The following is a 22,031-nucleotide window of genomic DNA, read 5'->3' as shown; positions in this document are numbered from 1 at the left end:
TCTCGTTGTGCTCAAAGAACAGACTTTTCTGATAAGCTTAAAGAAATTTTTTTTCAAAGCATGCATTGCCTTTTAAGCCTCTCTTTAAAAAAAAAAAATGTTTCCAGTCTATAAGACTTAAAATTCACATATATTAAGTGAATAAAACACAAAATGCACCTTTCGAAATTTTACCACCACCCCACCAAAATCCCCTGTAAGAGCCCTGAACAGGAACTTGACTTTGAATACCAGCAGAGATGAAATGGTGTCATAATCAGCATAAGTGCATGTGGACTATTCACCTAGATCAAACACTTTGGTCATATACTCAATTAAATTTAAATCCCATTATATAATGTATACCAGCCTCATTTTATGCAATTCCCTAATTTAATGGCTTGGTATTAGCCTTTTTCATTTTTGCACACATGGACTAATTTTCATGGTGCTCAGTCCCTCTGGGAAGTAGGTCATTAAAGTCAACTGGACGGAGACAGAAACTTTAAATACCTAAACAGTGCTGCAGAAGGGTCAGAGTGGCAATAATAATGTAAAACAATTTTTTACTCATCCTGCTTTGCAATATTTATGAAATTTCTCCCTCATATATATATATATATATATATATATATATATTCATAAATATTGGAGTTGACAAAATAGAACGATAATGAAAATTATTATCCTGGTACAATTTGATTTGTGAAACTGAAAAAAAAAATCAGCTAAACAAAAATCTCAATAAGGAAATTAAAAATCACAATTATAGTAATATTTAGCTACCAAGACAACACTTGTTTTACACTGAAGCAGTAGAATTAGAATATTCATGTTACCTTTCTCAATGTGCATTCTTTTTGTCTCATGTCCCACATCATGACCAGCCAGATCCCCCTCCTTAGGTCCAGGCAGGACATTAGGTGACAAACCCATCAGCATTTGGTTCATAGAGAGCCCGTTCTGATGGACAGCTGCTAGACACAAGCACAGGTAGAAAGAAATCAGCTGTCATACGAACAATACTCTTTTTTACTTATTTTACATCGCCTTCCTCTTAATTATACAAGAATTCTAACAATCACAAAGTTACTTAATTAGTGCTATCAGGATGCACAGAGAGGAAAAGTTTCTTCCTGTCACTTCTACTTTAAAACAATGCATTTTAAAAAGAAAGTTCAGTAACTTTGGATAAAGTTAGAGATTTGCAAATATGTTCTTGCTTATTTAAAAAGAATTGCTAAATTTTTAGTTCATTGTACAAAAATGCTTAAGTACCAACATTCCCAATATGCAGTCCCTAATAACTTCATTAAATGAAGCATTGTGGCCTTTCAGGTGATAAACACTGTTTTTCTATATATTCTGTGCAACAGTAGAAGTGCTTATTTGCTCATCAGGTGGAAAAACGCTGTCTAACAGCTTTCAGTGACCCTCATGAGTCTCAAACACACCTCAGAAGCTCATATTAGGTAGTTTATATTTCTATGCTTTTATTCTGGAAAAAAAATTGTCTTTTCAAGATGTTTATGCCATTTTTAGTTTTTTTTTTTTGTATGGAACGCATATTCCTATAGTAGCCATCTTTCTGGCTGGCACTACAAAAGATGTACTTAAGAATCAGGTGTGATGTTAGCAAATCAGATAGGACAGAAAATAATTATCATATAAATAAATAAGTTATTGAAGTGATGCACTACTTAAGGAACTCTGCTATGTTTACACAGAAGAAAAGAAAAAAATGTGCAAAGGTCTCACTCCTGTCTGTAAACTCTATAGTAAGCTGAACAGTATAATTTCCTTTTTTGTTAAAAAAATGAGCAATTCCTTACCAAAAACAATAAATATCTCTCAATTTAGATTTTGGGAGTTTCTGATGTTTTGTTGTTTTGGGGTTTTTTTAAGAGAACAATGGAAAAGAGCTTTATCAGTTGTAAACAAATATACTGTTCAATCAATTAAGAAAAAAAATTAATTCCACATTTGTGAGGGGTTTTTTCAGACCTTCACATATGAAGTCTGCAGTGGGTTGATCCTGGCTGGACACCACATGCCCACCAAAGCCACTCCATCACTCCCCCGCCTCAAATGGACAATGGAAAGAAAATATAATGAAAGGCTTGTGGGTCAAGCCTGGGGAAATAGACAGGTCACAGTATATGGGATGCCAATTTAATCTGCTCTCTGAATTGTCCAAGTGATAAGAAAACAGAATTTTCAGCTTGTCATAGTCAGGCCTCATTTCTTTTCTTTGGTAAGTCATTTTTCATCACACACTAATGAAAGATCTCTCATCTGAAGGTCAATGAAGAGTCAGCTTCCTGAGTATAGGGAGAGCCTGAAAAGAAGCAGCCCAAAGGACACGTGTTGCATCTAATCAGTATGGCCACCTATTTCATGCAGCTATTTCATGGCCTTCTATGGGTGTGCCAAACCCTCCAGTTTCACCTACTGACAAATTCCACTGTGGAAAGACTATTCAAACACACAAAAACCTGCAACAGAGCAGTATTAAAGGGAATGGACAAGTGTAATACGAATTTAGGTACATATCCATAAAATAGCAGGCATTTAAAACCTTAATTTCCACTGCTGCACTGGAATATCATAGAATTCAGAGTCTTTGCCATGTAATTTACAACCTGCATATGGAACTTTGATAAAAATGGCATCATCACTCTGGGACAACATAGTTTAATTTCACTCTGTCCCCTGTGAGCTATGAGCTATTCTTTCTATCATATTTCTCACCATTAAAAAAATTTTTGTATTTAAAAAATTTATAATGTATGAACATTTTTAATTTATTTAACCCAATTCTTCTTTTTACTGAGCAATTCTACCACATAAAATATTGCTTATGAAGTCAGATTCAATATAGAAATCAAAACCGAGTAACCAGATTAAATAAAATTCAATTTCTTTTAAAAATGTTTACACTATATGCATAGTTCTGAAACTAATCTAGCAAATTGCTTCCCACCTGCAATTCTGTATTTCACTGCTCATATCTATATGTTTAATATGACATGATGGCAGTTTATATCAGTACCTGTTAATGTAGCATCAGATATTATGGTACTGCAAACTGGGGAACTTAATGCTGGGAGATAGTTATTGCAGCTGAACTTCTGAACAGGAGACATGTGAGATCTATTCAAGGCGAGGGCACTGTGACCAGAAACACAAGCTGCACCTCCTCAGCTTTAGAGGGGCGGGAAGGAGAAGAATGGGACCTACGGATTCTGTCTGAAGAGCTCTCGGTCCGTGCGGGAGAGCTGGACACGCTGCTGCTCCGATGAGAGGATGGGTGGCTGCCAGGTCTTCGGCCCTCTTCAAGAGAAGGAGCAGGAGAAGGGCTGTCTGGAACACGTTCCTAGACCACACAAAAAGCCATTGAGAAAAAATGCCAATGTTAAACCAAGCCTCTGTTTCCAAACATCGCTTCCCTAAACTGAATCTCCCTCTTAAATTCCAACCTATTCATTCCCCTGTTGACATTTCCAGGATTTGCAGAGCATTCTCAAGGGAAACTTGGCAACTTTAGGACACTAGACCTTACATTTCAGCATGCAATGTGAACACTGCTCATCCTATCAGGCTTTTAACTGCCTTCTGGACTACTATAAAAATTAAGAGGTTTGTTCACCATTTTGTTGTTGTTGTTGGTTTGGATTCTTTATTGGTTGGTTGTTTTTTTCTGTTTTTTTGGGGTGTTTTTTTGTGGTTTGTTTATTTTATTTTTGTCACACGTATCATGCAGTTGAATTGGAAGTATACATTTTGGCTTACTGATGTTAGCCTTATGGGATGAGGAATTATGTATTTCTGTAAATAAATAAAAACCGGGTACTGTTATTTTATCTCATGGTGACTTTTACTTCACAATTTAATTTCGAAGAGGTTTCTTGAGCAACAAGATCTTTTGGAACTGTTATGGATCATAAATAAAATATAACCTCCTTATAGTACCTACATCAGTCACATGACTGATGTAAGTCCAAATGCCTATTTTTACCATGGAACACAAACTTGGAATGAATCACACTTTTTGGATGAATGTGGCCATATCACTTCAAAATGGGGAAAACCACCACTCATATTTTTCTATCCAGGGAAAGGCCTGGCAGGGCAGCCAAGAGGAGCTATGAAGCACTTCAAGAGATTCCTTGGTTTTGAAAACCAGAATGTAAGGACTGTGATGGTTTGAATTGCATATCTGCTGTGTGAGAATTGTTAGTATGTAGCAGAGAGATACATCTGATATTTACCCAGAAGTCTGACACAGACAATACAAACAATAATCAAAGGGAGATGAGTGCAGAATAGTTCTTTCTAGAAAATTCACTGTCTTTCCCTGCAGTTTCCTTTTCACTGCTGAAACTTCTCAAGACTCATTGCTAAAGTATGTGAGAGTGAGGCTGTTTTGGAAAAATAGTGATAAAAATAAATAAATCCTATAGAGGAAATCTGTTGGAAGGATTGAAGATATTAAACTAACTTTTTTTTTGCTTGTTTTTCTCCTTTTGATAACTGAAAACCTGACTTATAATGAGAAAAACAATGAGTCCAAACCACCAATCAACAAACAACTGCACACTTTCAACTCACTAAAAGCTTTTGGTAATGAAATAATGCATTTAGTATACATGTGTAATAACACAAAAAAACCCTTGCTGTTGCAAATGTATTTTCTTGAAAAAAACAGTACATTCCTCACACAGAAAGGTTCTTTTCAAGCAGTCATTATTTTATCATGCCCAGTCACTAGATAAATATTTATTTCTCTGAATGCATTCCCAAGAAATTTTGCAACATCCTCAGCTATAGTAATCAATAGATTTGTTCAAGGTAAGTTTCATAAAAAAATATCTGCTGAACTTGAGATTCTGATTGCAAAGGGATTCAATGAGCATACTGATGGAGTGGGAGGAGATTTTTTAGAGCAATGTTGTAAGACATTTAAGTGGATTCCACTTTAACAGTCTTAGGTTTTTAAGTCAAAAACCTTGATGAGGATAGCTTAACTGCATCATAGCTCTAGGCTTATTATGACTTTGATTGTGTTTATATGTCCATGAACTGGGTATTCAAGAGGAGGATTATAATGCAGATGTTTTCAGAATGTACAAGATTTATTTCTTTAGATTTAGGAGGATTTAAGCATGCACAGTGTACAGATTTGATATAAATTAGAACACGGTATATTTAATCATTCATTTAAAATATAATTTCACTGTTTGGCATACAATGTATTGTTCTTAGAAGGGTTTCATTAAAATGAAATCCAGTGAGCACATAAGATTTGAATACAGAGCTGCAGAGTAAATTAATTTATTTAAACAGCTTAATTTGTTTATCCTATTTATTTATGTGTGCTTTTACAGAACGTATTATGAGATGGAGCGAGCAAAAGGAATGCACAGGACAACGAAATATAATTACTGTACAAACAAAACAGATAATGAGTTTTATTCTCATATTATATGACATAGACAAAATCCATGAGAAAACTATATATCTTGGCGTTATCAATACTCTTTTATTCCAATAAAACATGGATTGAACTACACAGAAATGCAAAATAAACTAATTTAGTACCTTAACTATTGTTTTATATCCTTGCTTCATAGTTCCACAATCAGCAATATAGTCTATAGCAATTTTTTGTGTTTAACAAATTCACTGCCATAATAAATGGCAATGCTACTAATAATAAATTGAAGTACTCTGTAGTTGTAAAAAAGTCATAGTAATAAACTAATGGTACTGGAATATCAATGTGTCTTCCTTAACAGAGATTTTGTGTAGAAAAGATTAATTTGGTTTGTGGCAAAATATTAACTTTAGACTGCATTTAAAATTTTTCATAAAAGGAACTGTTCAAAATTGTGTTTGTTAAATAATGCAGATCAGAGCTATTTTTTCACTTCTACAGCACGCCACTTTCGTACAAGTTACTCTACATGAAACAGCAAAGAAATAGAACTTATTGACTTAAAATCCTAGCAACAGATATCACCTAGGATTCTATCCACTGCCCAATATTTTTCCTAAAACTTGCCTACTCACAGAGGCAGATATTTCTGGAGAATTTGGTGTATAACCCTCTCTCACTACATTTTTCCTCCATTTTTTGCTTCCCTATTTTTTTCTACAGATAGGTACAGGTAAAAAGTCGTGTTAAAAATTTAGGTAATATGCAGGAATTCAGCATCTGGTTCACCAGCGATTCAGGATTGTTAAGACTCTCAGGCAGGCATCAGAGGCTTTACTAAGCAGTGGGCAACAAACTCTTAGGGGGCCAAATTTGAAGCATTCCTTCTCTTGGTGATCTTCTCAACTTGATCCAAATCCTGAGCATGTAAGAATCTGGCATTTACCTCCTCCAAAAATGTTCCTACCACAAAGAAATTTTCACTCTAGGGAACTCTAACGCCCTTTCTTGTACTCTTATTCCAGTGACAAGTTACACACTCTCAATATCAAGTCCATTTCATAAATAACAGGTTTGTTCCTGTGACATTGGGTATACTATTTTATGCTGTTAAAAAACAGGTAAAAGATTTCAGTATCAGAGATTGTAACACATGAGATTGAGGTTATCTCTAGAATTGAAATCACCCCAGTTTTGTTCCAGAATACTACATAACATTCACAAAATCACAGTCTTGATCTCTTTAAGTAAAACAGGAGAGTTTTTATGTATTTATCAACTTTTTTCTAAATTTCTCAAATAGGCAAATACTGCAAAATCTTATTCTGAAAGTTATTTTTAAGTCACTTTAAAAAAAAATAATTATCTTAATATATCAGTAATGCTATTCAGAAGACCAGAAACACTTTCTTCCCTCTATCACATCTTTGTCCATATATGAGGTCACAAAGCTAGTTACAAAATATTAATTTCTTTTTTTGCCTATTTTATTTCTGCTTCAGCAGCATGTTTTCACTGTTTGAAAATTGCTTCATTACCAAAAGCCTTCCTCAAAATACATCAAAACACAAAGCTGATGAAGTTCAGCTGTTGCATCACTATTGAAGACATGTCAGGTAATATATGTAGGAATAATACTTCTTCTCCTAAGAGAACAGAAAAGTAAGTTGTCACCACCTCAGTTTGTCCATAAATATTTATTCTTTGTCATTCTTGTTCCTTAATAACAAAATTGTTTACCATTTCTGACAAACTTTGAATACATGTTCTTGCAATAACCAAACCAGATTTGCATACACAGTCTTCACCTCCTGGCTATTTGTCTCCTACAGGTATTTAGTCTTGGCCTTTTACTATGTTCTAGTTTACTTTGCCTTAAAACTCATCTCTTGGGTACAGTGCTCCTTTAATTTTAGTCATGGAATGAGCTCTAGACACACAATTAAGTCTTGCTCTAAAGGTATATAATTTTTTAACTGTTCAGTTGTCTTGCTCTTCTTCAGTATTGAACAAACTTCCTCAAGGATGTTTGTGCTTTAAGTCATTGAAGTGCAAGAATAAAGTAATTTATTTTCAAGGTCATACTTTTCATAGTTCAGGTAACTTTTGGAATTGTTTAGGTTGGAAGAGATGTTTAAAGGCCATCTAGTTTCAGCACACCTGCCAGGCAGGGACACTGTCCACTACAGGAGGTTGTTCAGAGCCCCATTCAGCCTGGCCTTGAACACTGCCAGGTGTGGGGCAACCACAGTGTCCCCTGCACAGGCAAACTGCATGCTAGGCAAAGTATAAATGACACAAACTGTTTTATACAGTCGTGATAATATTAATAATCAGCATCAGCATCATCTTTTAATCAGGAGTGTGAGAGACTGGACTGGTGAATGACCCAAACAGCAGCCCACTTGACCACCCAGGTGCAGAGGGCACACACTCATCACTGAAGGCTACAGCTGGGTGTTGAAAAAGACAAGAAAGGAGACTGGCAAGATGCAAATCTTGCCAATTTGCCATTGGGCTAGTGCTTTTTATCATGTCTCTGCCCTTTTCATAATGGCTCAGGCATGACAACTCAACTCGGGGAAAGTACTGGGACATTCACACAAAGTCTTGAAGGTGTTCACCATTCTGATGGACATAAGTGACTCAACTGTGCTGACAGGAGAGGCAGCTGTGGCATCCCCAGAGGTGCCATGGATCATGAAAGACTCCTGAAGTGTCCTGTGATCCACAGCCTTATACCACTCAGTGTGAAACTCCCTACCTCAGGAGTGGAACCTGGGCATTCCCACATGAACCTAAGCATATATAACTGTGGAACTTTGGTGTTTTGTGAGCTTTTCCTATTCCTGACAGATCAAGGCAGCCACAAACACTTCAGCCAACAGATATTAAAACTGCAACAGTCAATTCTAGTTATGAGGTCTGTGGGTGGTGATATCTTTCTATTCCTTTCCAATTTTTAAGTGTTATTTTTATGTTTTCATATTGGTATATTATTACATAAAATAATAATCTAAATTGCTACACATGTGCTCCCCCATTGCAACCAAAGTGTTCTAAAATAAACTCTCCAAGTGTGTATTTAAGAACACAGATTTGTGGGTTTTTTCATACGACATTCAGTGTGGTTTTGCTCTAATCTGCCCCAAGGAATCTATCAATAAGAACCTGCATTACCTTCACCTTTTGGGGTGGGTTGTAGCAAGGAGTAGCTTATATTATTTCCAACCTTTGTGGGAAGACACCTGTCTTCCAAGCCTTTTTGGTGGTAGAATTATGAAAATCGCTTTTAAAAGTGATCAAAACACAGATTTCTTTCTTCAGTTTCTTACTGACTTATTTTGAACTTGTGTGAGATGCATTCCAGGAATAACTTTCTTGTAAAATGTCACATTTAATTTGACATTGCTTTAGCTGAATAAGTGTAAGAAATTAGTTACTTGAAATTAGTTAATCTGTATTTTTTGCAAACAGAACATTTTATTTTTACAGTTTTACTTTTTCATTCCACTTTAGTCAAAACACTATGGTGCTCTAAATGAATATTTAGACTCGGGAAGTGACAAATTAAATGGACTAATAGTTAGTTATTTCCTAACTTCCTCAGTCACTTCTATATTTGTTATCAATCTGAGTGAATGCTATAAAATTTAATTTCTATTTCCTTACCTGCATACTATCTGGATTGCTAAAGATCTTGCTAACTTCACACTGATGCACATGACATCTTTCTCATCTTGTTCTTACAGATCCACTTCTATTCCCAATCAAAATTCAGGAGTTCTAATATTTTGTATTGTCATTAATTGCACTATTATTTTAAATCTTAGATGTCTTACAAAGAAAAGAATCCATGATGTTTACATTACATGTTTTCTCTCTCTGTGAATACCTCAAACTTATTTATCTTTTGGACCAACTGAAGTTGATTTCTATTACGTTTTTTACTTCCGCAATTTTTCATTGTACCTACTTTGCTCTTCTCATCCCAGGAATACTGACAAGTGAAAGCATAAAATGAAGAAAGAGATCAACTGAAAATAAGACTGAATTGGCTTGAGTTTTAGTGTCCTGTTTTCTACATGTATTATTCCAGCAGAAGTTAACTGAGAGGAAGCCAAATAGGAGACTTCCAAGTAATCCTTTAACAGTTCTTGCACAACAAGAGATCTAATCCTTGGAGATCATGAGCAGTACGTAAAGCACAATGACCTAGTCAGGAAGTGCGTGTCAGTGGACAGGGCCATTACAGAGATTAAAAACAAGCAAGCAAACAAAGTTGATCCCTATCAACAGAAGAGAGAGCTTGGTTTTAGCTTCACAACGAATATTTCTTTTAACAAACAAAATATCCTTCTAAGGTACACAAAAAAACTCCATGCAATAGGCAAATACATAGACATCCAAGAAACTCTGTTCCAATCAAATTAGTAACTTCTTATTGGCAAGCTGGACACACTTTCTGATTTTTTTTTCTCCTGATTTCTCTGATTTTTTTTCTGCTTTTTCCTCCTTTTCTGAAAATCTAGCCTTACTTGTAAAGTAAGCTTAAGAAGCATCTCTAGGAATTCACCCTTCAAAGTAAATCCAAACCACACATGTATTATGCCCTAGAAGTCAGCAATACCCATCTCATCCCTTGCACCTGACCCCATGGCCATTTTGTATCAAGTCAATCTCACACTACACACATAGCTAGCTCCCTGTTACACACCAGAACATGCAAATTTCCGAACATAAAGTTTGCACTACTTTCTATGTGTCATGTGTAAATACATATTTTACATGCCACAAGTTAATTCATATGAGCATATGGCTGCTATTAGCTTCAAACTGCACCTCAGAAACATGCACGATAAAAGAACCATAGGATCCTCTATTATTAAAAAAAATAAAAAATTCCAAGTTACAGCCTACCATATTTAGTTAGCATCCTCTAAGGTCAGTATATAAAAAGTGTATTAAAAGCTAAAACAAATAATATTAATCATATAGATAGAACTAATTAATGAGGTGGAACACAGTGTCCTCTAAGATAAAGATAGTTAAGCCATAATAAAGAAGGTCAACTATACTTTGACCTAAGATCTACTCATTCTAAATGAAAAAAAAAAAAAAAAAGCGTGCATATACACAAGTTATTCTAAGGCAGAGATTTTCTCTATTATGTTCAAATTCCTACAAATTAGATATCATATTCTCTGCAGCTAAGATAAAATTAAGTGTTATTTGAATTACATTATACTTAAAAATTCATTGGTATATTCTAATTTCCATGTTTGGTTTCTTAACAAGTAAAAGCAATTGTTTTAGGAGCTGATAGTCCTATTTTTATTCTAAAATATTTATTGTAATAAAATTACATTTTATTATTTTAATGTTCTAAATCAAATTTCTCCTTACATACAGAAGAAAACTTGATCATACGTCACATATCAGAAAAAGAGGAAATTAAAGTAGCTTCCCTCTTGCCCTTTTACACATTAAAAAAGCATTTTAAAGTAGTGTTAAAATTTCTGGTTTGAATGCACAATGCACTAATGTATCTAAAAATAGTAGGTTATCTGAAAAGTCAGGTGTTTTTCAGGTTAGGCATACAAAAAGGGTTTTTCTGCCAATTTGGAACACAATCAATTTTGTTCTCATTCCCTGTCTGTGAAAGGCGTACAGCATATCCAGCTTCACAGGAATGCTGCCACTGCCTGCATAATGCTTTTCCTGTAAGACACAGAAGCGTCCATAGAAAACTTCTGCCTTCAACACAGGATTCAAGATTCAGCTCAGTGAAGTGAACTTGCCCTTTTTCCTCTCAGAGTCTGTTTCCTTTCAGGTATGCTCTCTGGACTTGCTCACCACCCGTCTGATGTGAGACATTAAACTGTACTCTGTTCAGCCATTTCTATATGGCAGAGATGTATTTCTTCTCTTTGGCTATTATTTGGACTTTTTGGGGAAAAAATCACAGAAACACATGAGTCTGAGTTGGAAGGGTCCCAGAAGGACCATCAGGTCCAGGTCTTGAGTGAATGGCCGATATGGGGATTGAATCCATGACCTGGGTGTAATTAGCACCAGGCTCTGACCAACTGACCTATCTATTATAGGCAAAAAAAGATAGGAACATTAAATTGCATCAACAGGAACACACATATTGACAATGAAAAATGAAAAAGTGAATGAATTCCAAAATTAAATTTCATGTCAGAATAGTCCTATAAACAGAGTTAGTCTAAAAAATAAAATCTGTAAGCAGCTACTTTTGTTAAATAAGTTAACAGTAAATTTCTGCTATTGGATCACTGGAATATATCTATCTATATCTATCTATATATATAGATAGATTCAAAAAAAGGTAAAAAATAGTGCAACACAACCAGTGCTATGATAGATGTGAGGAAATTAGCAAAGTTTAGTCTGATATATCCATTACACAGTGCAAAACTACTGTGCCACTGCTGTCTTCACATTTTCAGCTGGACATATTGGTGTCGTCTGTTTTATTCTTAATTCTTTCTGTAAGTATTAGGCATATGTAGATAAATTGCAGTTTTTGATTCTGGCATGCTGCTGCTCTGTTCTAACTTTTACAATGTAATTTCAAGTTGCTATTTTTATAAAGTATGTCCTTTATATTTTCATATATCTTTCTGCTGAGTGGAAAAAAAATTGATGTAGTGAAACTGCTAACAAGCTCAGCCTTTGAAACCACAGGCAGGTGATGAAAGCCACTTCATGTCTAAAGCATCCCCAGGTCACAGCTGTCACACTCACTGCAATTCATTGTTGTCACAATCTGCTGTCCCTGCTTGTTGTTGCTCTCCTCTTATTCATCCAACTCATATATCTAAACATTCCATTACAAAAAGACATCTAATGCTCGTCTCATGTTCGAAAGGGCACCACACTCTTCTGAAATATAATTCTGAAGATTTTAGGGCTCAGAGTTCACTGCCAAATCTAAGGTGTTGCTTTGTAAGGCTTCCCTTGTAATTTTGTCTTTGTCTCATCTCCTGAATGCAGCAGGATAAAATGTTTAGTTAGTACATGATCTCAGCTTTATTCCAACATCTTATCATGAAGAAATGAAATATTGCCCAGTAATAGAAAGGCATTTGAAGCTTTGTGAGTTTAAAGATAACAGCACTAGCTGTGAAGTCAGTGAATTGGAAGGAAAGGTCAGCAAGTCATCTACTGTGGCACTGTTCACAAAGGCAATCCTTCTATCCAATGAACCTGGTTCTTCATAATCTGAAGACTTTGATTTTCTAAGACTTAATTTTGTTCTTTGTTACTTAATTAGATATGGTTACTATTGATTTACTTTTCAGAGTCGAAATTTCTCACAGGCTTTCTAACTTTCAAGCAGACTTTACACTGGCAAACATGCTGTACTCTAATTTCAAATCTATGCTGTTGTTTCAGGTTACAACTACAAACTCTGAGATGAGTGATTCAAAAACTTTTCAATTTGTCGAAACATTGACACTAAGGAGAAAATACTTCAGTAAAATTAGGGTTAAAAAATGAGTAAACCCATAGTGAAAACAAAACCAAGATGTCTGAAAATAATTGCAATAAAAAACTGGAAGCTATAATTCTAATAACAAACAGTTTAATGAAAGAGAGCAACTGCACTATTCATCCATTCCTGTAAAAATAAAGAAAAAGGAGGTTTGACCTTCTCACTTACATTTATTCTTGAAGATATTTATTTTGATTGTAGTATAAGTTATTATTCATAAACATTACACTGCCAGCACAAGGTTCAAGAAGTATGCTGATTACAGTTGCCTGCTCAACTACTTGGTGCATATAACTCAGTGGACATTAAAATCACAGCCTCTGACTATGCCTAGACAAGAACAGGTAAATTGCCAGTGACATTATGTCCATCCCCATGGGAAGACAATCACCTAATAATGACCTCATCCTTTTCAGTTTGTGGGGTTGATGTTTCAACCCTGTTCAGTATTAAAAAATAGGAACATAATTACTTATCTGTGCTACCTCTATCCACATGACCGTATCCCTCTGCAATAGAGAATAACAGAGAATATAAATCTAGACATATGTTGTACCACAATGGGGCTGAAGGAATGAGTAGGAAACAGTAAGTTCCTTAGCCCCTATGGTACTGTTGAAATAACTATGTGCAGCAAGATCTTACATTTAGAAGTGAGTTTTGAGGGACAAATAAAAACTTGTGTTTATGGATTCACCTGTAGTAGAAATTATTTGTGGGGAATAACTTACAGGCCTTGACTGAAGAAGTCATGACAGCTCTTAGGTAATGTCATGTTCTGCATAAAGGACCTAAAATCCTTAACTTACTAGTGCAAAGTTCAGAAGAAATCTGTATTTCATCCTCGTATGTGCACACTTTTCTAAAGAGAACTTAGGTTAATTTGGTCATTTAAAAACATTTCATTGAAATCCACATATTTTTATATTACAGTTATGTGCAAACCAGATGGGAACATGAAACCTGGTTTGTCAAATAACTTGCACAGGATGTTATGCCAGGAGTTATGCAAAAGTTGGCAGTTACAATGAATATTTAATTAGTATGGATATGAGAGCTGAATTTTCAAAAAAGACATTGATACATACTGTAGATTATTAATACAAACAAATGCTCAAATAAGCAAACTTTTGGAAAGAAATTATGATTTTCCAATTATAACATGCTGTTGGAATGTTTTAGAGAGTCTAAGTTGCTAGGTACTTTCAAGGTCTTCACCTAGATTATAAGGAATCTATCTCTGCTAAAGGAAACAGAGTTACAAAAATTGACTTATTACGAAGGAAGCAACCCCCAGGATAAGGAAAATTTTCTGGTATGGGACAGCCCACGGTTATAATAATACACAAAATTATATAGTATGTCCCTTTCAGAGTCCAATCGTTTTAAACCTGCTAGGCAAGTTGAGATCACATGAGCCAAAAGTACTTCTCAGTTAAGTGTTTCCCGCGTCCAGCAATGTTCCCATAATGGGGTTAGATCTGTCAACAGAGCAGGCCCTGCTTTCCACAAAAGGAAAGCATTTTTACATGGCCTATGAGATATGTCGTACTCAAATGTACCTGACTGGTAACTGGAGACAAAGATAGTGGTCACACTGCAATATGCTCCCATAGACATATTTAAATGTAGGCCATGGTAACTTAAGCAGCTTTAATAGCTACAACTAACTTGTAAATCAGCTTTACAAGCTAGAAGTGAGCTTGTTAAAGTTTAGAAACAGAAAGTTACCAATGCTCATGAAGGTCAAATTTTATACTCGTACATATGAAATAAAATAGCTCATAGAAAATAAAAGGAGGGAAAGTATTATGATAATAGTGAAAATAAAGAAATAAAGTTTTGTTGGCACAGTAATTCATATGCCAGGTGTCATTTAGCATGTGCTCCATCTCAATCTTCATTCTTTAGACCCCCAGTTGGACTGGTGGCAGTTTCAATTAAGAAAATAAATTTAGAATGAAATAAAGCACCATGTGTTTTCCAGAAAATATTATTATCATATAACTCTTACTAAATACCAATCAAGTAAAAATAGGAAAGTAGAGTTGCAAAAATCACCATGCAATCAGTTAGTTAGCAGAAGAGTACTTATATCTCCAACACAGGGGCAAGATGGAAACCAGGGCGGGATCTGGTCTTGTTGGCATACTACCTAAATAAGTAATTCTTTTCAAACCAGTATCTTAACTCCTCATGTCAACAAAGGTGAGAAAGGGATGCCACTGAAGGCCTCCAAAGGAGACCCTAGATTTAGAGGTATAGGTGACTAAATTAGGCCATCAGATCATATTTTTCTAGGTCAATAAAAACATAGATTTGTTGACTTTCAACTGAACAGTTCTTTGCGGTTCTGTGCTTGTTAGGTTAAAGAAGAAAGGTGCACCAGTATGTTGAATGTCTTAATAAAGTCAGACCTCTCCACTCTACTTAAACCATTATGAACTTCAGAACTTTTGTAACTCCTGATTTGAAGGTCCAAGAGATTCTAAATTTACCTAATTTGTGTCAAAGAAATTGCATGAATAGATCAATTTCCAATATAGCCCTGAAAAACTACATAAACTTGCTTTTGCGTGGCTACTTCTAAGATACATTAGATAAAAGAACAAAAGTTTGTGTACTTTCTCTTTCTCATTTGTTAGACCTAAAGAAGGATAAGAGGCAAAATGTAGATAACTGAATAAAGATCAAGTCATAATTACCTAGCGGCAACAGGGAAGTGTCTTTTTAAATGTAATGCTTTAAAATTAAAACAATTCACCTTCAGTAAAAAGAAGAAAAAACTCCATGCCTCTGGTAAGTGCCTCTATAACCAGATTAAGTTATTTAAAGGCCAGAAACAAAACCTAAAACAGGTAGACAAGTTCAGATATCAGATATTTTTGAGATATCCCTATAATACTACACTTCTGGCCTGCAGATTACTGGGACTGTTCTGTGCTACTTCATTCTAATTTGTTTTGGGATTTGGCAAATTTAGTTTCTGCACAGGTAAAATATCAAACTTTTCAGCCTTCTTCAAATAACTTAGAGCATTTCAGTTCAAATGTTTAGGTTTTAAAATTGGAAGAACAATCTCTTCTAATTTAAGAGTAATTTTTCCATGACATCTCAAGAAACAGAGTACAGACTATGAAATACAAGAAAAAGACAAAGCTGTGTATGAAAATGCTTCAATTTGAGCATTGCTTTAATACTGACTTAGAGAGAAGGAGGGAAACTGAGATGCTAACAGTGGCCACTGGTATCGTGTTGTGACCTCAGAGTCATCACACTTAGTTTTCTTATATTTACTGACTTCATGACTTACCCTAGAACATTTGACACGTATCCAATACACCTTTACAATATTTATGGTGGCTAGAGCGGGCTACGATTTGGTGCCTTTAGGTCTGGTTTGGGTTCATTTTGGTCTGTTCTAGAGTTACCTTGATAACAGATGTCTCCACTCGGGAGGGAGGGCTCTGCACTTGTGCTGCTGCCGCCATGTTGGCGATGGTGCTGAGGTGGTTCATCTGGCTCATTGCCATCGTGACAGAGGCTGGAGGTAGGCTCACGGGAATCAGCGGGTGGGGCATCATCATAAAAGGAAGTTCCAACCCTGTTGGGGGGAAAAACGGGGAAATAGGTTTATGCATCTTTTCTTAAGCACGGTCTTCTTTTTCTCCTGATGGACAGCATTCAAGTGACAGGTGACAAGATGGTTCACATTGCAGGAAAAAGCAGCTCTGTGTCAGTTCTCTTCTGAGAGATGCAGGGGTGAATCACTAGCAACCATGGAGAGTTTCTGGCCACAAGGAGAGGCTATTAGACCTCTTAGTTTGTTTATATCTGTGTAATGTATGATATCATTGCTAAGCCATGGCTATTTATTATAGTTTTTGATATCTGCTGTAAGGTGCCTTAGCAGTGCTTCATTATGCCACTGATGCACAAGTTAGCAGTTATTTTAAGTATCAATTTTATTGCATACGTATTTGTTCTTTACTGTCTCCACTTCCCCTGCTTAATACTCTAAGGGAAGTAGTCCAGCATTCCGCACATCCTTGATTTTTTCATTGCCTATTTATAAACACCAAAAAAAAGAGACAGGAACTAGAAAACTGCTGATGTTAGTGCTGAAAGATGTCAACCCGTACCATTTGGCAGAAGGTGGTTCTGTTGAAGAGGGTTGAGAGGATGGCTAACTGGAACACTATGCTGTCCAGGCAAGTTGGGGTGGTTAACAGAGGCCTGTGATCCTTGGGTGGGGGGAGACTGAAGTTTTTCTTTATCCCAAGAACCATCACTGCTGCCTGTGGGGAATGAATATATATTATTTGGATGAATGAAGACTCCAAATTTTCAATTTCTGAATTTGGAAGCAAGGCCAGCATTCTAACCTTTTTTGCAGGTGGAAATTTGTTTTTTATTTTCTTTTTAATATGTGGATTGGGGGAAGTAATTTAGGGTTGGGATTTTTTCCCACCCTCTAAAAAAGAATAACTATTTTAAATTAAGAGGTAGCACTTAGAAAATAAAACTATATATGGCACTTTTTATTCTGTGAGAGAATATTTTTGCCTGAAAAATGTCTAACAAAAATATGGCCTGTTATGCCAATTAAAATTTAAACTACAGTTATATCGTGTCCTGTATTTGTGAATAAATAAACATTCTTTGGAGTAATTAAAAAATTAATTTATTGAGGGCACCAACATGATGTATATATGCTTGGATGATGATTCTATTTTGTATATTAAATTTTTATTGCATACTATTAATATAAATGTTAGGGATTACATTGATTCTTGCAGTCTTCTGGTAGTGGAACAGACTAACAGCAAAGAAGAATGGGGACAAACAAGTATTGAGATGAGAAATAATTCATTTCTTTGAGAAGCACCCTTTTTCACTATTGCAGACTTCCTCATAAAAAATAACCATAGAATTAAATAAGATACAATTAAAGGACAATATAATACAGTCTGTATAAAGGACAATAATAATTAATATCTCATTATAAATTCGTATATTTACGTGCAATGAAAAGGTTAAGATCTTCCAACCTGACAAACTGTGTTATTCTTGGTGTGTACTTACTTATAATGCTGAGATTGAGTGTATGTATGTTTATGCATACACAGTAATCTATACACTTACTGTATGAGTTTATTTACCATACACAATCAATAAACAATGTTTGAATATATTAATAAATATGGATATATGCATGCATTCTCAGCAGTATTAATATACCCATCAGCAATATATGATTGCTTCCCTTTTTATGTAGAGCACAATTTCAACCTCCTGACTTTGAAAATGTCTACTCTTTTGGTGGGAGCATGTCTTGATAGGGACTTTAGGATGATAAAAGTCAAGATCTATTCAATCTATGCTCAGTTTCTATTTAGCATTATGGATTATAGCAAAGTACATATTTCTGAATGTTTTTCTACATACATCCTACTCTTTAATGAACAGCAGAGCCTGAAAAACAACAGGAACGACACCACCTCCTCCTTACTTCAGTGAAAGGGGATAAGCCTATTAGTTTTGACATATTTTAACATCGTTTTCATTGGATGACAAAAGCACAGAAGTTGGTAGAATTCCAATTTAATTTCTCTAGATCTATTAAAAACCTGATTGTAAAAGCTGTACAACATAGTTTATAATGAAAAATACTCCATTATTGCCATGATTTTCTTTCCCTAGTTACTTCAGGAAGACAGTTAAGGCTCAATATAAATTCTAACTCATTAGCTCAATACTGTCTCAATCCCAGTGTAAATTGTTCAGAAGTAGGTAATGAAAATTCAGTCCAAAGTCTCCTGCAATCAAACAAAGCAATTTTATGAAACAATGAAAAGAATCAATTATATTAGATACTTTTATTATTTTACAAGAAATTTTCATAACCTTTATGCAGTGAACATACTTGAGATGGTAAATCCTTATTCAAATCTCATGACCTCTGACAAGTGAACATGTTTTCTTATATTTTAAGAACTAAGATACTCTCAAAAAGCCTTAACACACATTTAAATACATAGTAAAGAAGATAAATCTTATCTGGAAAAATATTTATTTTCTGTGGGATCTCAGCACCTCAGGACTGAGGTGCCGAGTCACCGAGACCACCCTTGGGGGGCTCGGGAGTCCTAGAACGTTGCCAGAAGTGTCTGGTGGCTGGACTTTGATCCTACACAGGAGACGACACCTGTATGACGATAGGAGGACTTCACCGGGGTGAATGGTGAAGGGATTAGTTAATTAGAGGGTGAGACACAGGGTTTAAGATTGCTGTACAGGGGGGGTTTAGAGAAGTAAGATGGAGGAATTGGGGCGTGTCCTGTCCTTCTTCTTCTTCTTCTTCTCCTCCATCTTCTGTGGTGATGGTGGCACTTTGGGATTGGTCATTACTGAAAGTGCACCGGACAAGAATAAAAAGGATTGGGGAAAAATGATAAATATTGTACACGTAACTATGAGTATAAAGATAGGTGACTGTCCGGAGGGCAGGACAGTGTGCTCATGGCTGGCTGCTGAGCAGACCTCTGTCGGGCCGAAAGAAAATCTTTTAGATAAACAATTAATAAACACAGAGACCGAAAGAAGAACTGAAGCCTCTTCTCGTCCTTTGATACGCGGGCTGCCCCAAGGCCACTCCGGGCCTTTCCAGGCCCTCCAAACAGCCGAAAACCGGACAATTTTCCTTTTAATTTCATATTCTCTAATTTTCTGCTTTTTACCACTGCAATGTACATATTTTGCTCCTTAGCATCCAGGCCTACCCCACCCTCCTGTTTTGCTTATCCCTTCTGAAAAGTTCATAGCAATCCATTGCAGCACTCCACTTGTGGAAGTCATCCCACCACGTCCCCGTGCTGGCAACTCTGCCGCAGTTTTTCCTGCTGCACAATGGCTTCCAGCTCTTCCTGTTTGGTGGCCATGCTGTGGGCGTTGCTCTAGAAGCATCTCAGCTGGCCTATTGCTCCCACCACCTTTTTGGGGGAGACAGGTAATTCCTACATGACTATTCTTAGGTTCTTCTGTGATTTCTAACACGTCAATAAATCACTTTGCAGTCTTTGCCACCACATGGCTCTCCATCCTCTACCTCCTTTGAGATGGTAGAGCAAAGTACCTTGCTAAAACACTGTCCTTCAAACACTACTGTGCCTCTTCCAGACATCTCTAATGAGCTTGATTTTATCCCTTTCCCCCTTTAAATCTAGGTTAAATCTCTTTCAATGAGCCCTACTAATTCCTGTTTCCCCTTTGAGCCAGCTGTAACATCTCTTTTATATATATGAATACAAATAATACATAAATATATATTAGTAATTATATGAATATTTGTTAGCATTATAAGGAAGGTGTTTGCATTTTATACAACTGCTGAATTGCCAATAATGAGATATTTTCATTATTTTTATCACCAAGATCTTCTACAGTGCAGTTAATTTCATGCTGATGTTCGATATGGAGATGGAGTCAATTCTTCTGTGACCCTTCCTAACCTGGTCACAGGATTTTGCAAGGTCAGTTATAGTTTGCCAATTATGGCTCTGCTTATGTGGCTCAGAAATTAGAGCTTTTCTAAATCAGTACTCTTTTCTGCCTCAAAATTACAGTGTCTGCTGTTTTAGCGTGATATTGAACCCAATAATAATTTGGGAGAGAGAAGACAAGTTTCAGAAAGCCACAGTATCAAGACTAGCATTTAGTGACAGTGTCCTTAATACTTGTAGTCTGAAATCATCTGTTAAGATCTGCTTATATGGAAAAAGCTTATATGAAAATCATCATATAAACGATTCTATATAGACTCTATAGAATTCAATCCATAACATTAGAAACCCCTTTCAAACTTCTGACTGTCGAGCTCCTGAACACTTTAGGTGAACAGACGCAGATACAAAAAGTCTTGGCCATTCACTGCATTTTTCTTATGCTAGTTAAACAGAACACTTTTCCTCTTAGAGGAAACAGTTACTTTCATTAATGTCAAAGCAAAACAAGTGTTATTCTTTAGACACTATTCACTGTCTGCACAACAAAGTGCAAGCTACCAGTTCTGTCACTTTTTACATTTGGTTTTGATTTAATGCATACAGTGGTTTCAAAGAGTATTAAAAATCTGTTGCCTTCTTCCTCTTCACTTGTTGCCCTGCTGGAGGCTTATGTTTTTCCAGTTTCCATCAGTGGTTGTCAAGTCTTTGTAATAGGATTAAAAGCTTGGACACCTGATATCCCTGGGTGCTGCAGTTCACCCTCATAAAAGCTGTTTGCTTTAAATTGAGAGAAAATCAGTTTTTAGTGGCATAATTAATTAAATTATGCAAAGTGTTCCAGATTCAGCATAACACTTTCTGAAGCAGCAATTGGAAGCTCTACATTGCATTCAAACAGCATTTCAATTGACGCTGCACTAGGCTGACCATAGAGTACCATTTTCAAGGCTTTCAAGCACAAGGGATCCAATTTTGAAATGCAAATGCTTAATGTTGAGTGCTCAAACCCCATACATATGTACTTGAATAGGCAATTTGGTAGCCAACTACATATTTCATATGTGATAGTGCTAATACAGGCACTCAAAAAATTGAAATGAAGTTCCAAATGTAAGTACACATACTTAAAAACCAGGCTCAGATGATCCCACATTTTCTCATGATGGACAACTCGATGGAACAAGAATGACAATACTTTTTCACAATTTAAAAGGCGTAGTACAGAATCCATTGCTTTCCTCATCACCAATATTTCAGCACATATTTTCCATAATGTGAGTTACCTTCTCCCATAATCAGCAGTTACACAACAAACCATTATTTGTACACTGAAGTGGGTCTGTAAAAGCCTGATGCCTGGATTATTTGTATTCATTAGTAGCACAATTAGGTAGCTAAGGATGGTAATAATAAATTGAAACAATTCTGGACTAGAAGGTAATGCAGCCAAGAAAAAGAAAATGAAGCAGAAAACTAGTGTACAATGTCAGTCTCACAAACAAACGCTGATCTAAACGTACCAGGTTCATTTTTATAATAATTCCTCTTATTTGCAGACTCCTTTTCCTTTTTTCATTCTGACCCC

General features: G+C 35.8%; 1 protein-coding gene across 4 annotated transcripts in view; it reads right to left on the bottom strand.

Moving 5' to 3' along the window:
- DACH1 (dachshund family transcription factor 1) overlaps positions 1–22,031 on the bottom strand; it is a 352,274-nt gene that overhangs the window by 101,509 nt on the left and 228,734 nt on the right. For 2 of the 4 annotated variants that reach the window (XM_064713502.1, XM_064713482.1), the window contains exons 4-6: positions 16,373–16,545; positions 3,220–3,355; positions 819–956 (exon numbers count right to left, since the gene is read on the bottom strand). In XM_064713502.1, the coding sequence (XP_064569572.1) occupies positions 819–956; positions 3,220–3,355; positions 16,373–16,545 (447 nt within the window). The remainder of the gene's footprint in view (positions 1–818; positions 957–3,219; positions 3,356–16,372; positions 16,546–22,031) is intronic. The other 2 variants (XM_064713513.1, XM_064713492.1) reach the window with 1 other exon arrangement.

Source organism: Zonotrichia leucophrys, chromosome 1, assembly GCF_028769735.1.
Source record: "Zonotrichia leucophrys gambelii isolate GWCS_2022_RI chromosome 1, RI_Zleu_2.0, whole genome shotgun sequence".
Taxonomy (NCBI): domain Eukaryota; kingdom Metazoa; phylum Chordata; class Aves; order Passeriformes; family Passerellidae; genus Zonotrichia; species Zonotrichia leucophrys.
This window is presented reverse-complemented; position numbering and strand designations above follow the sequence as displayed.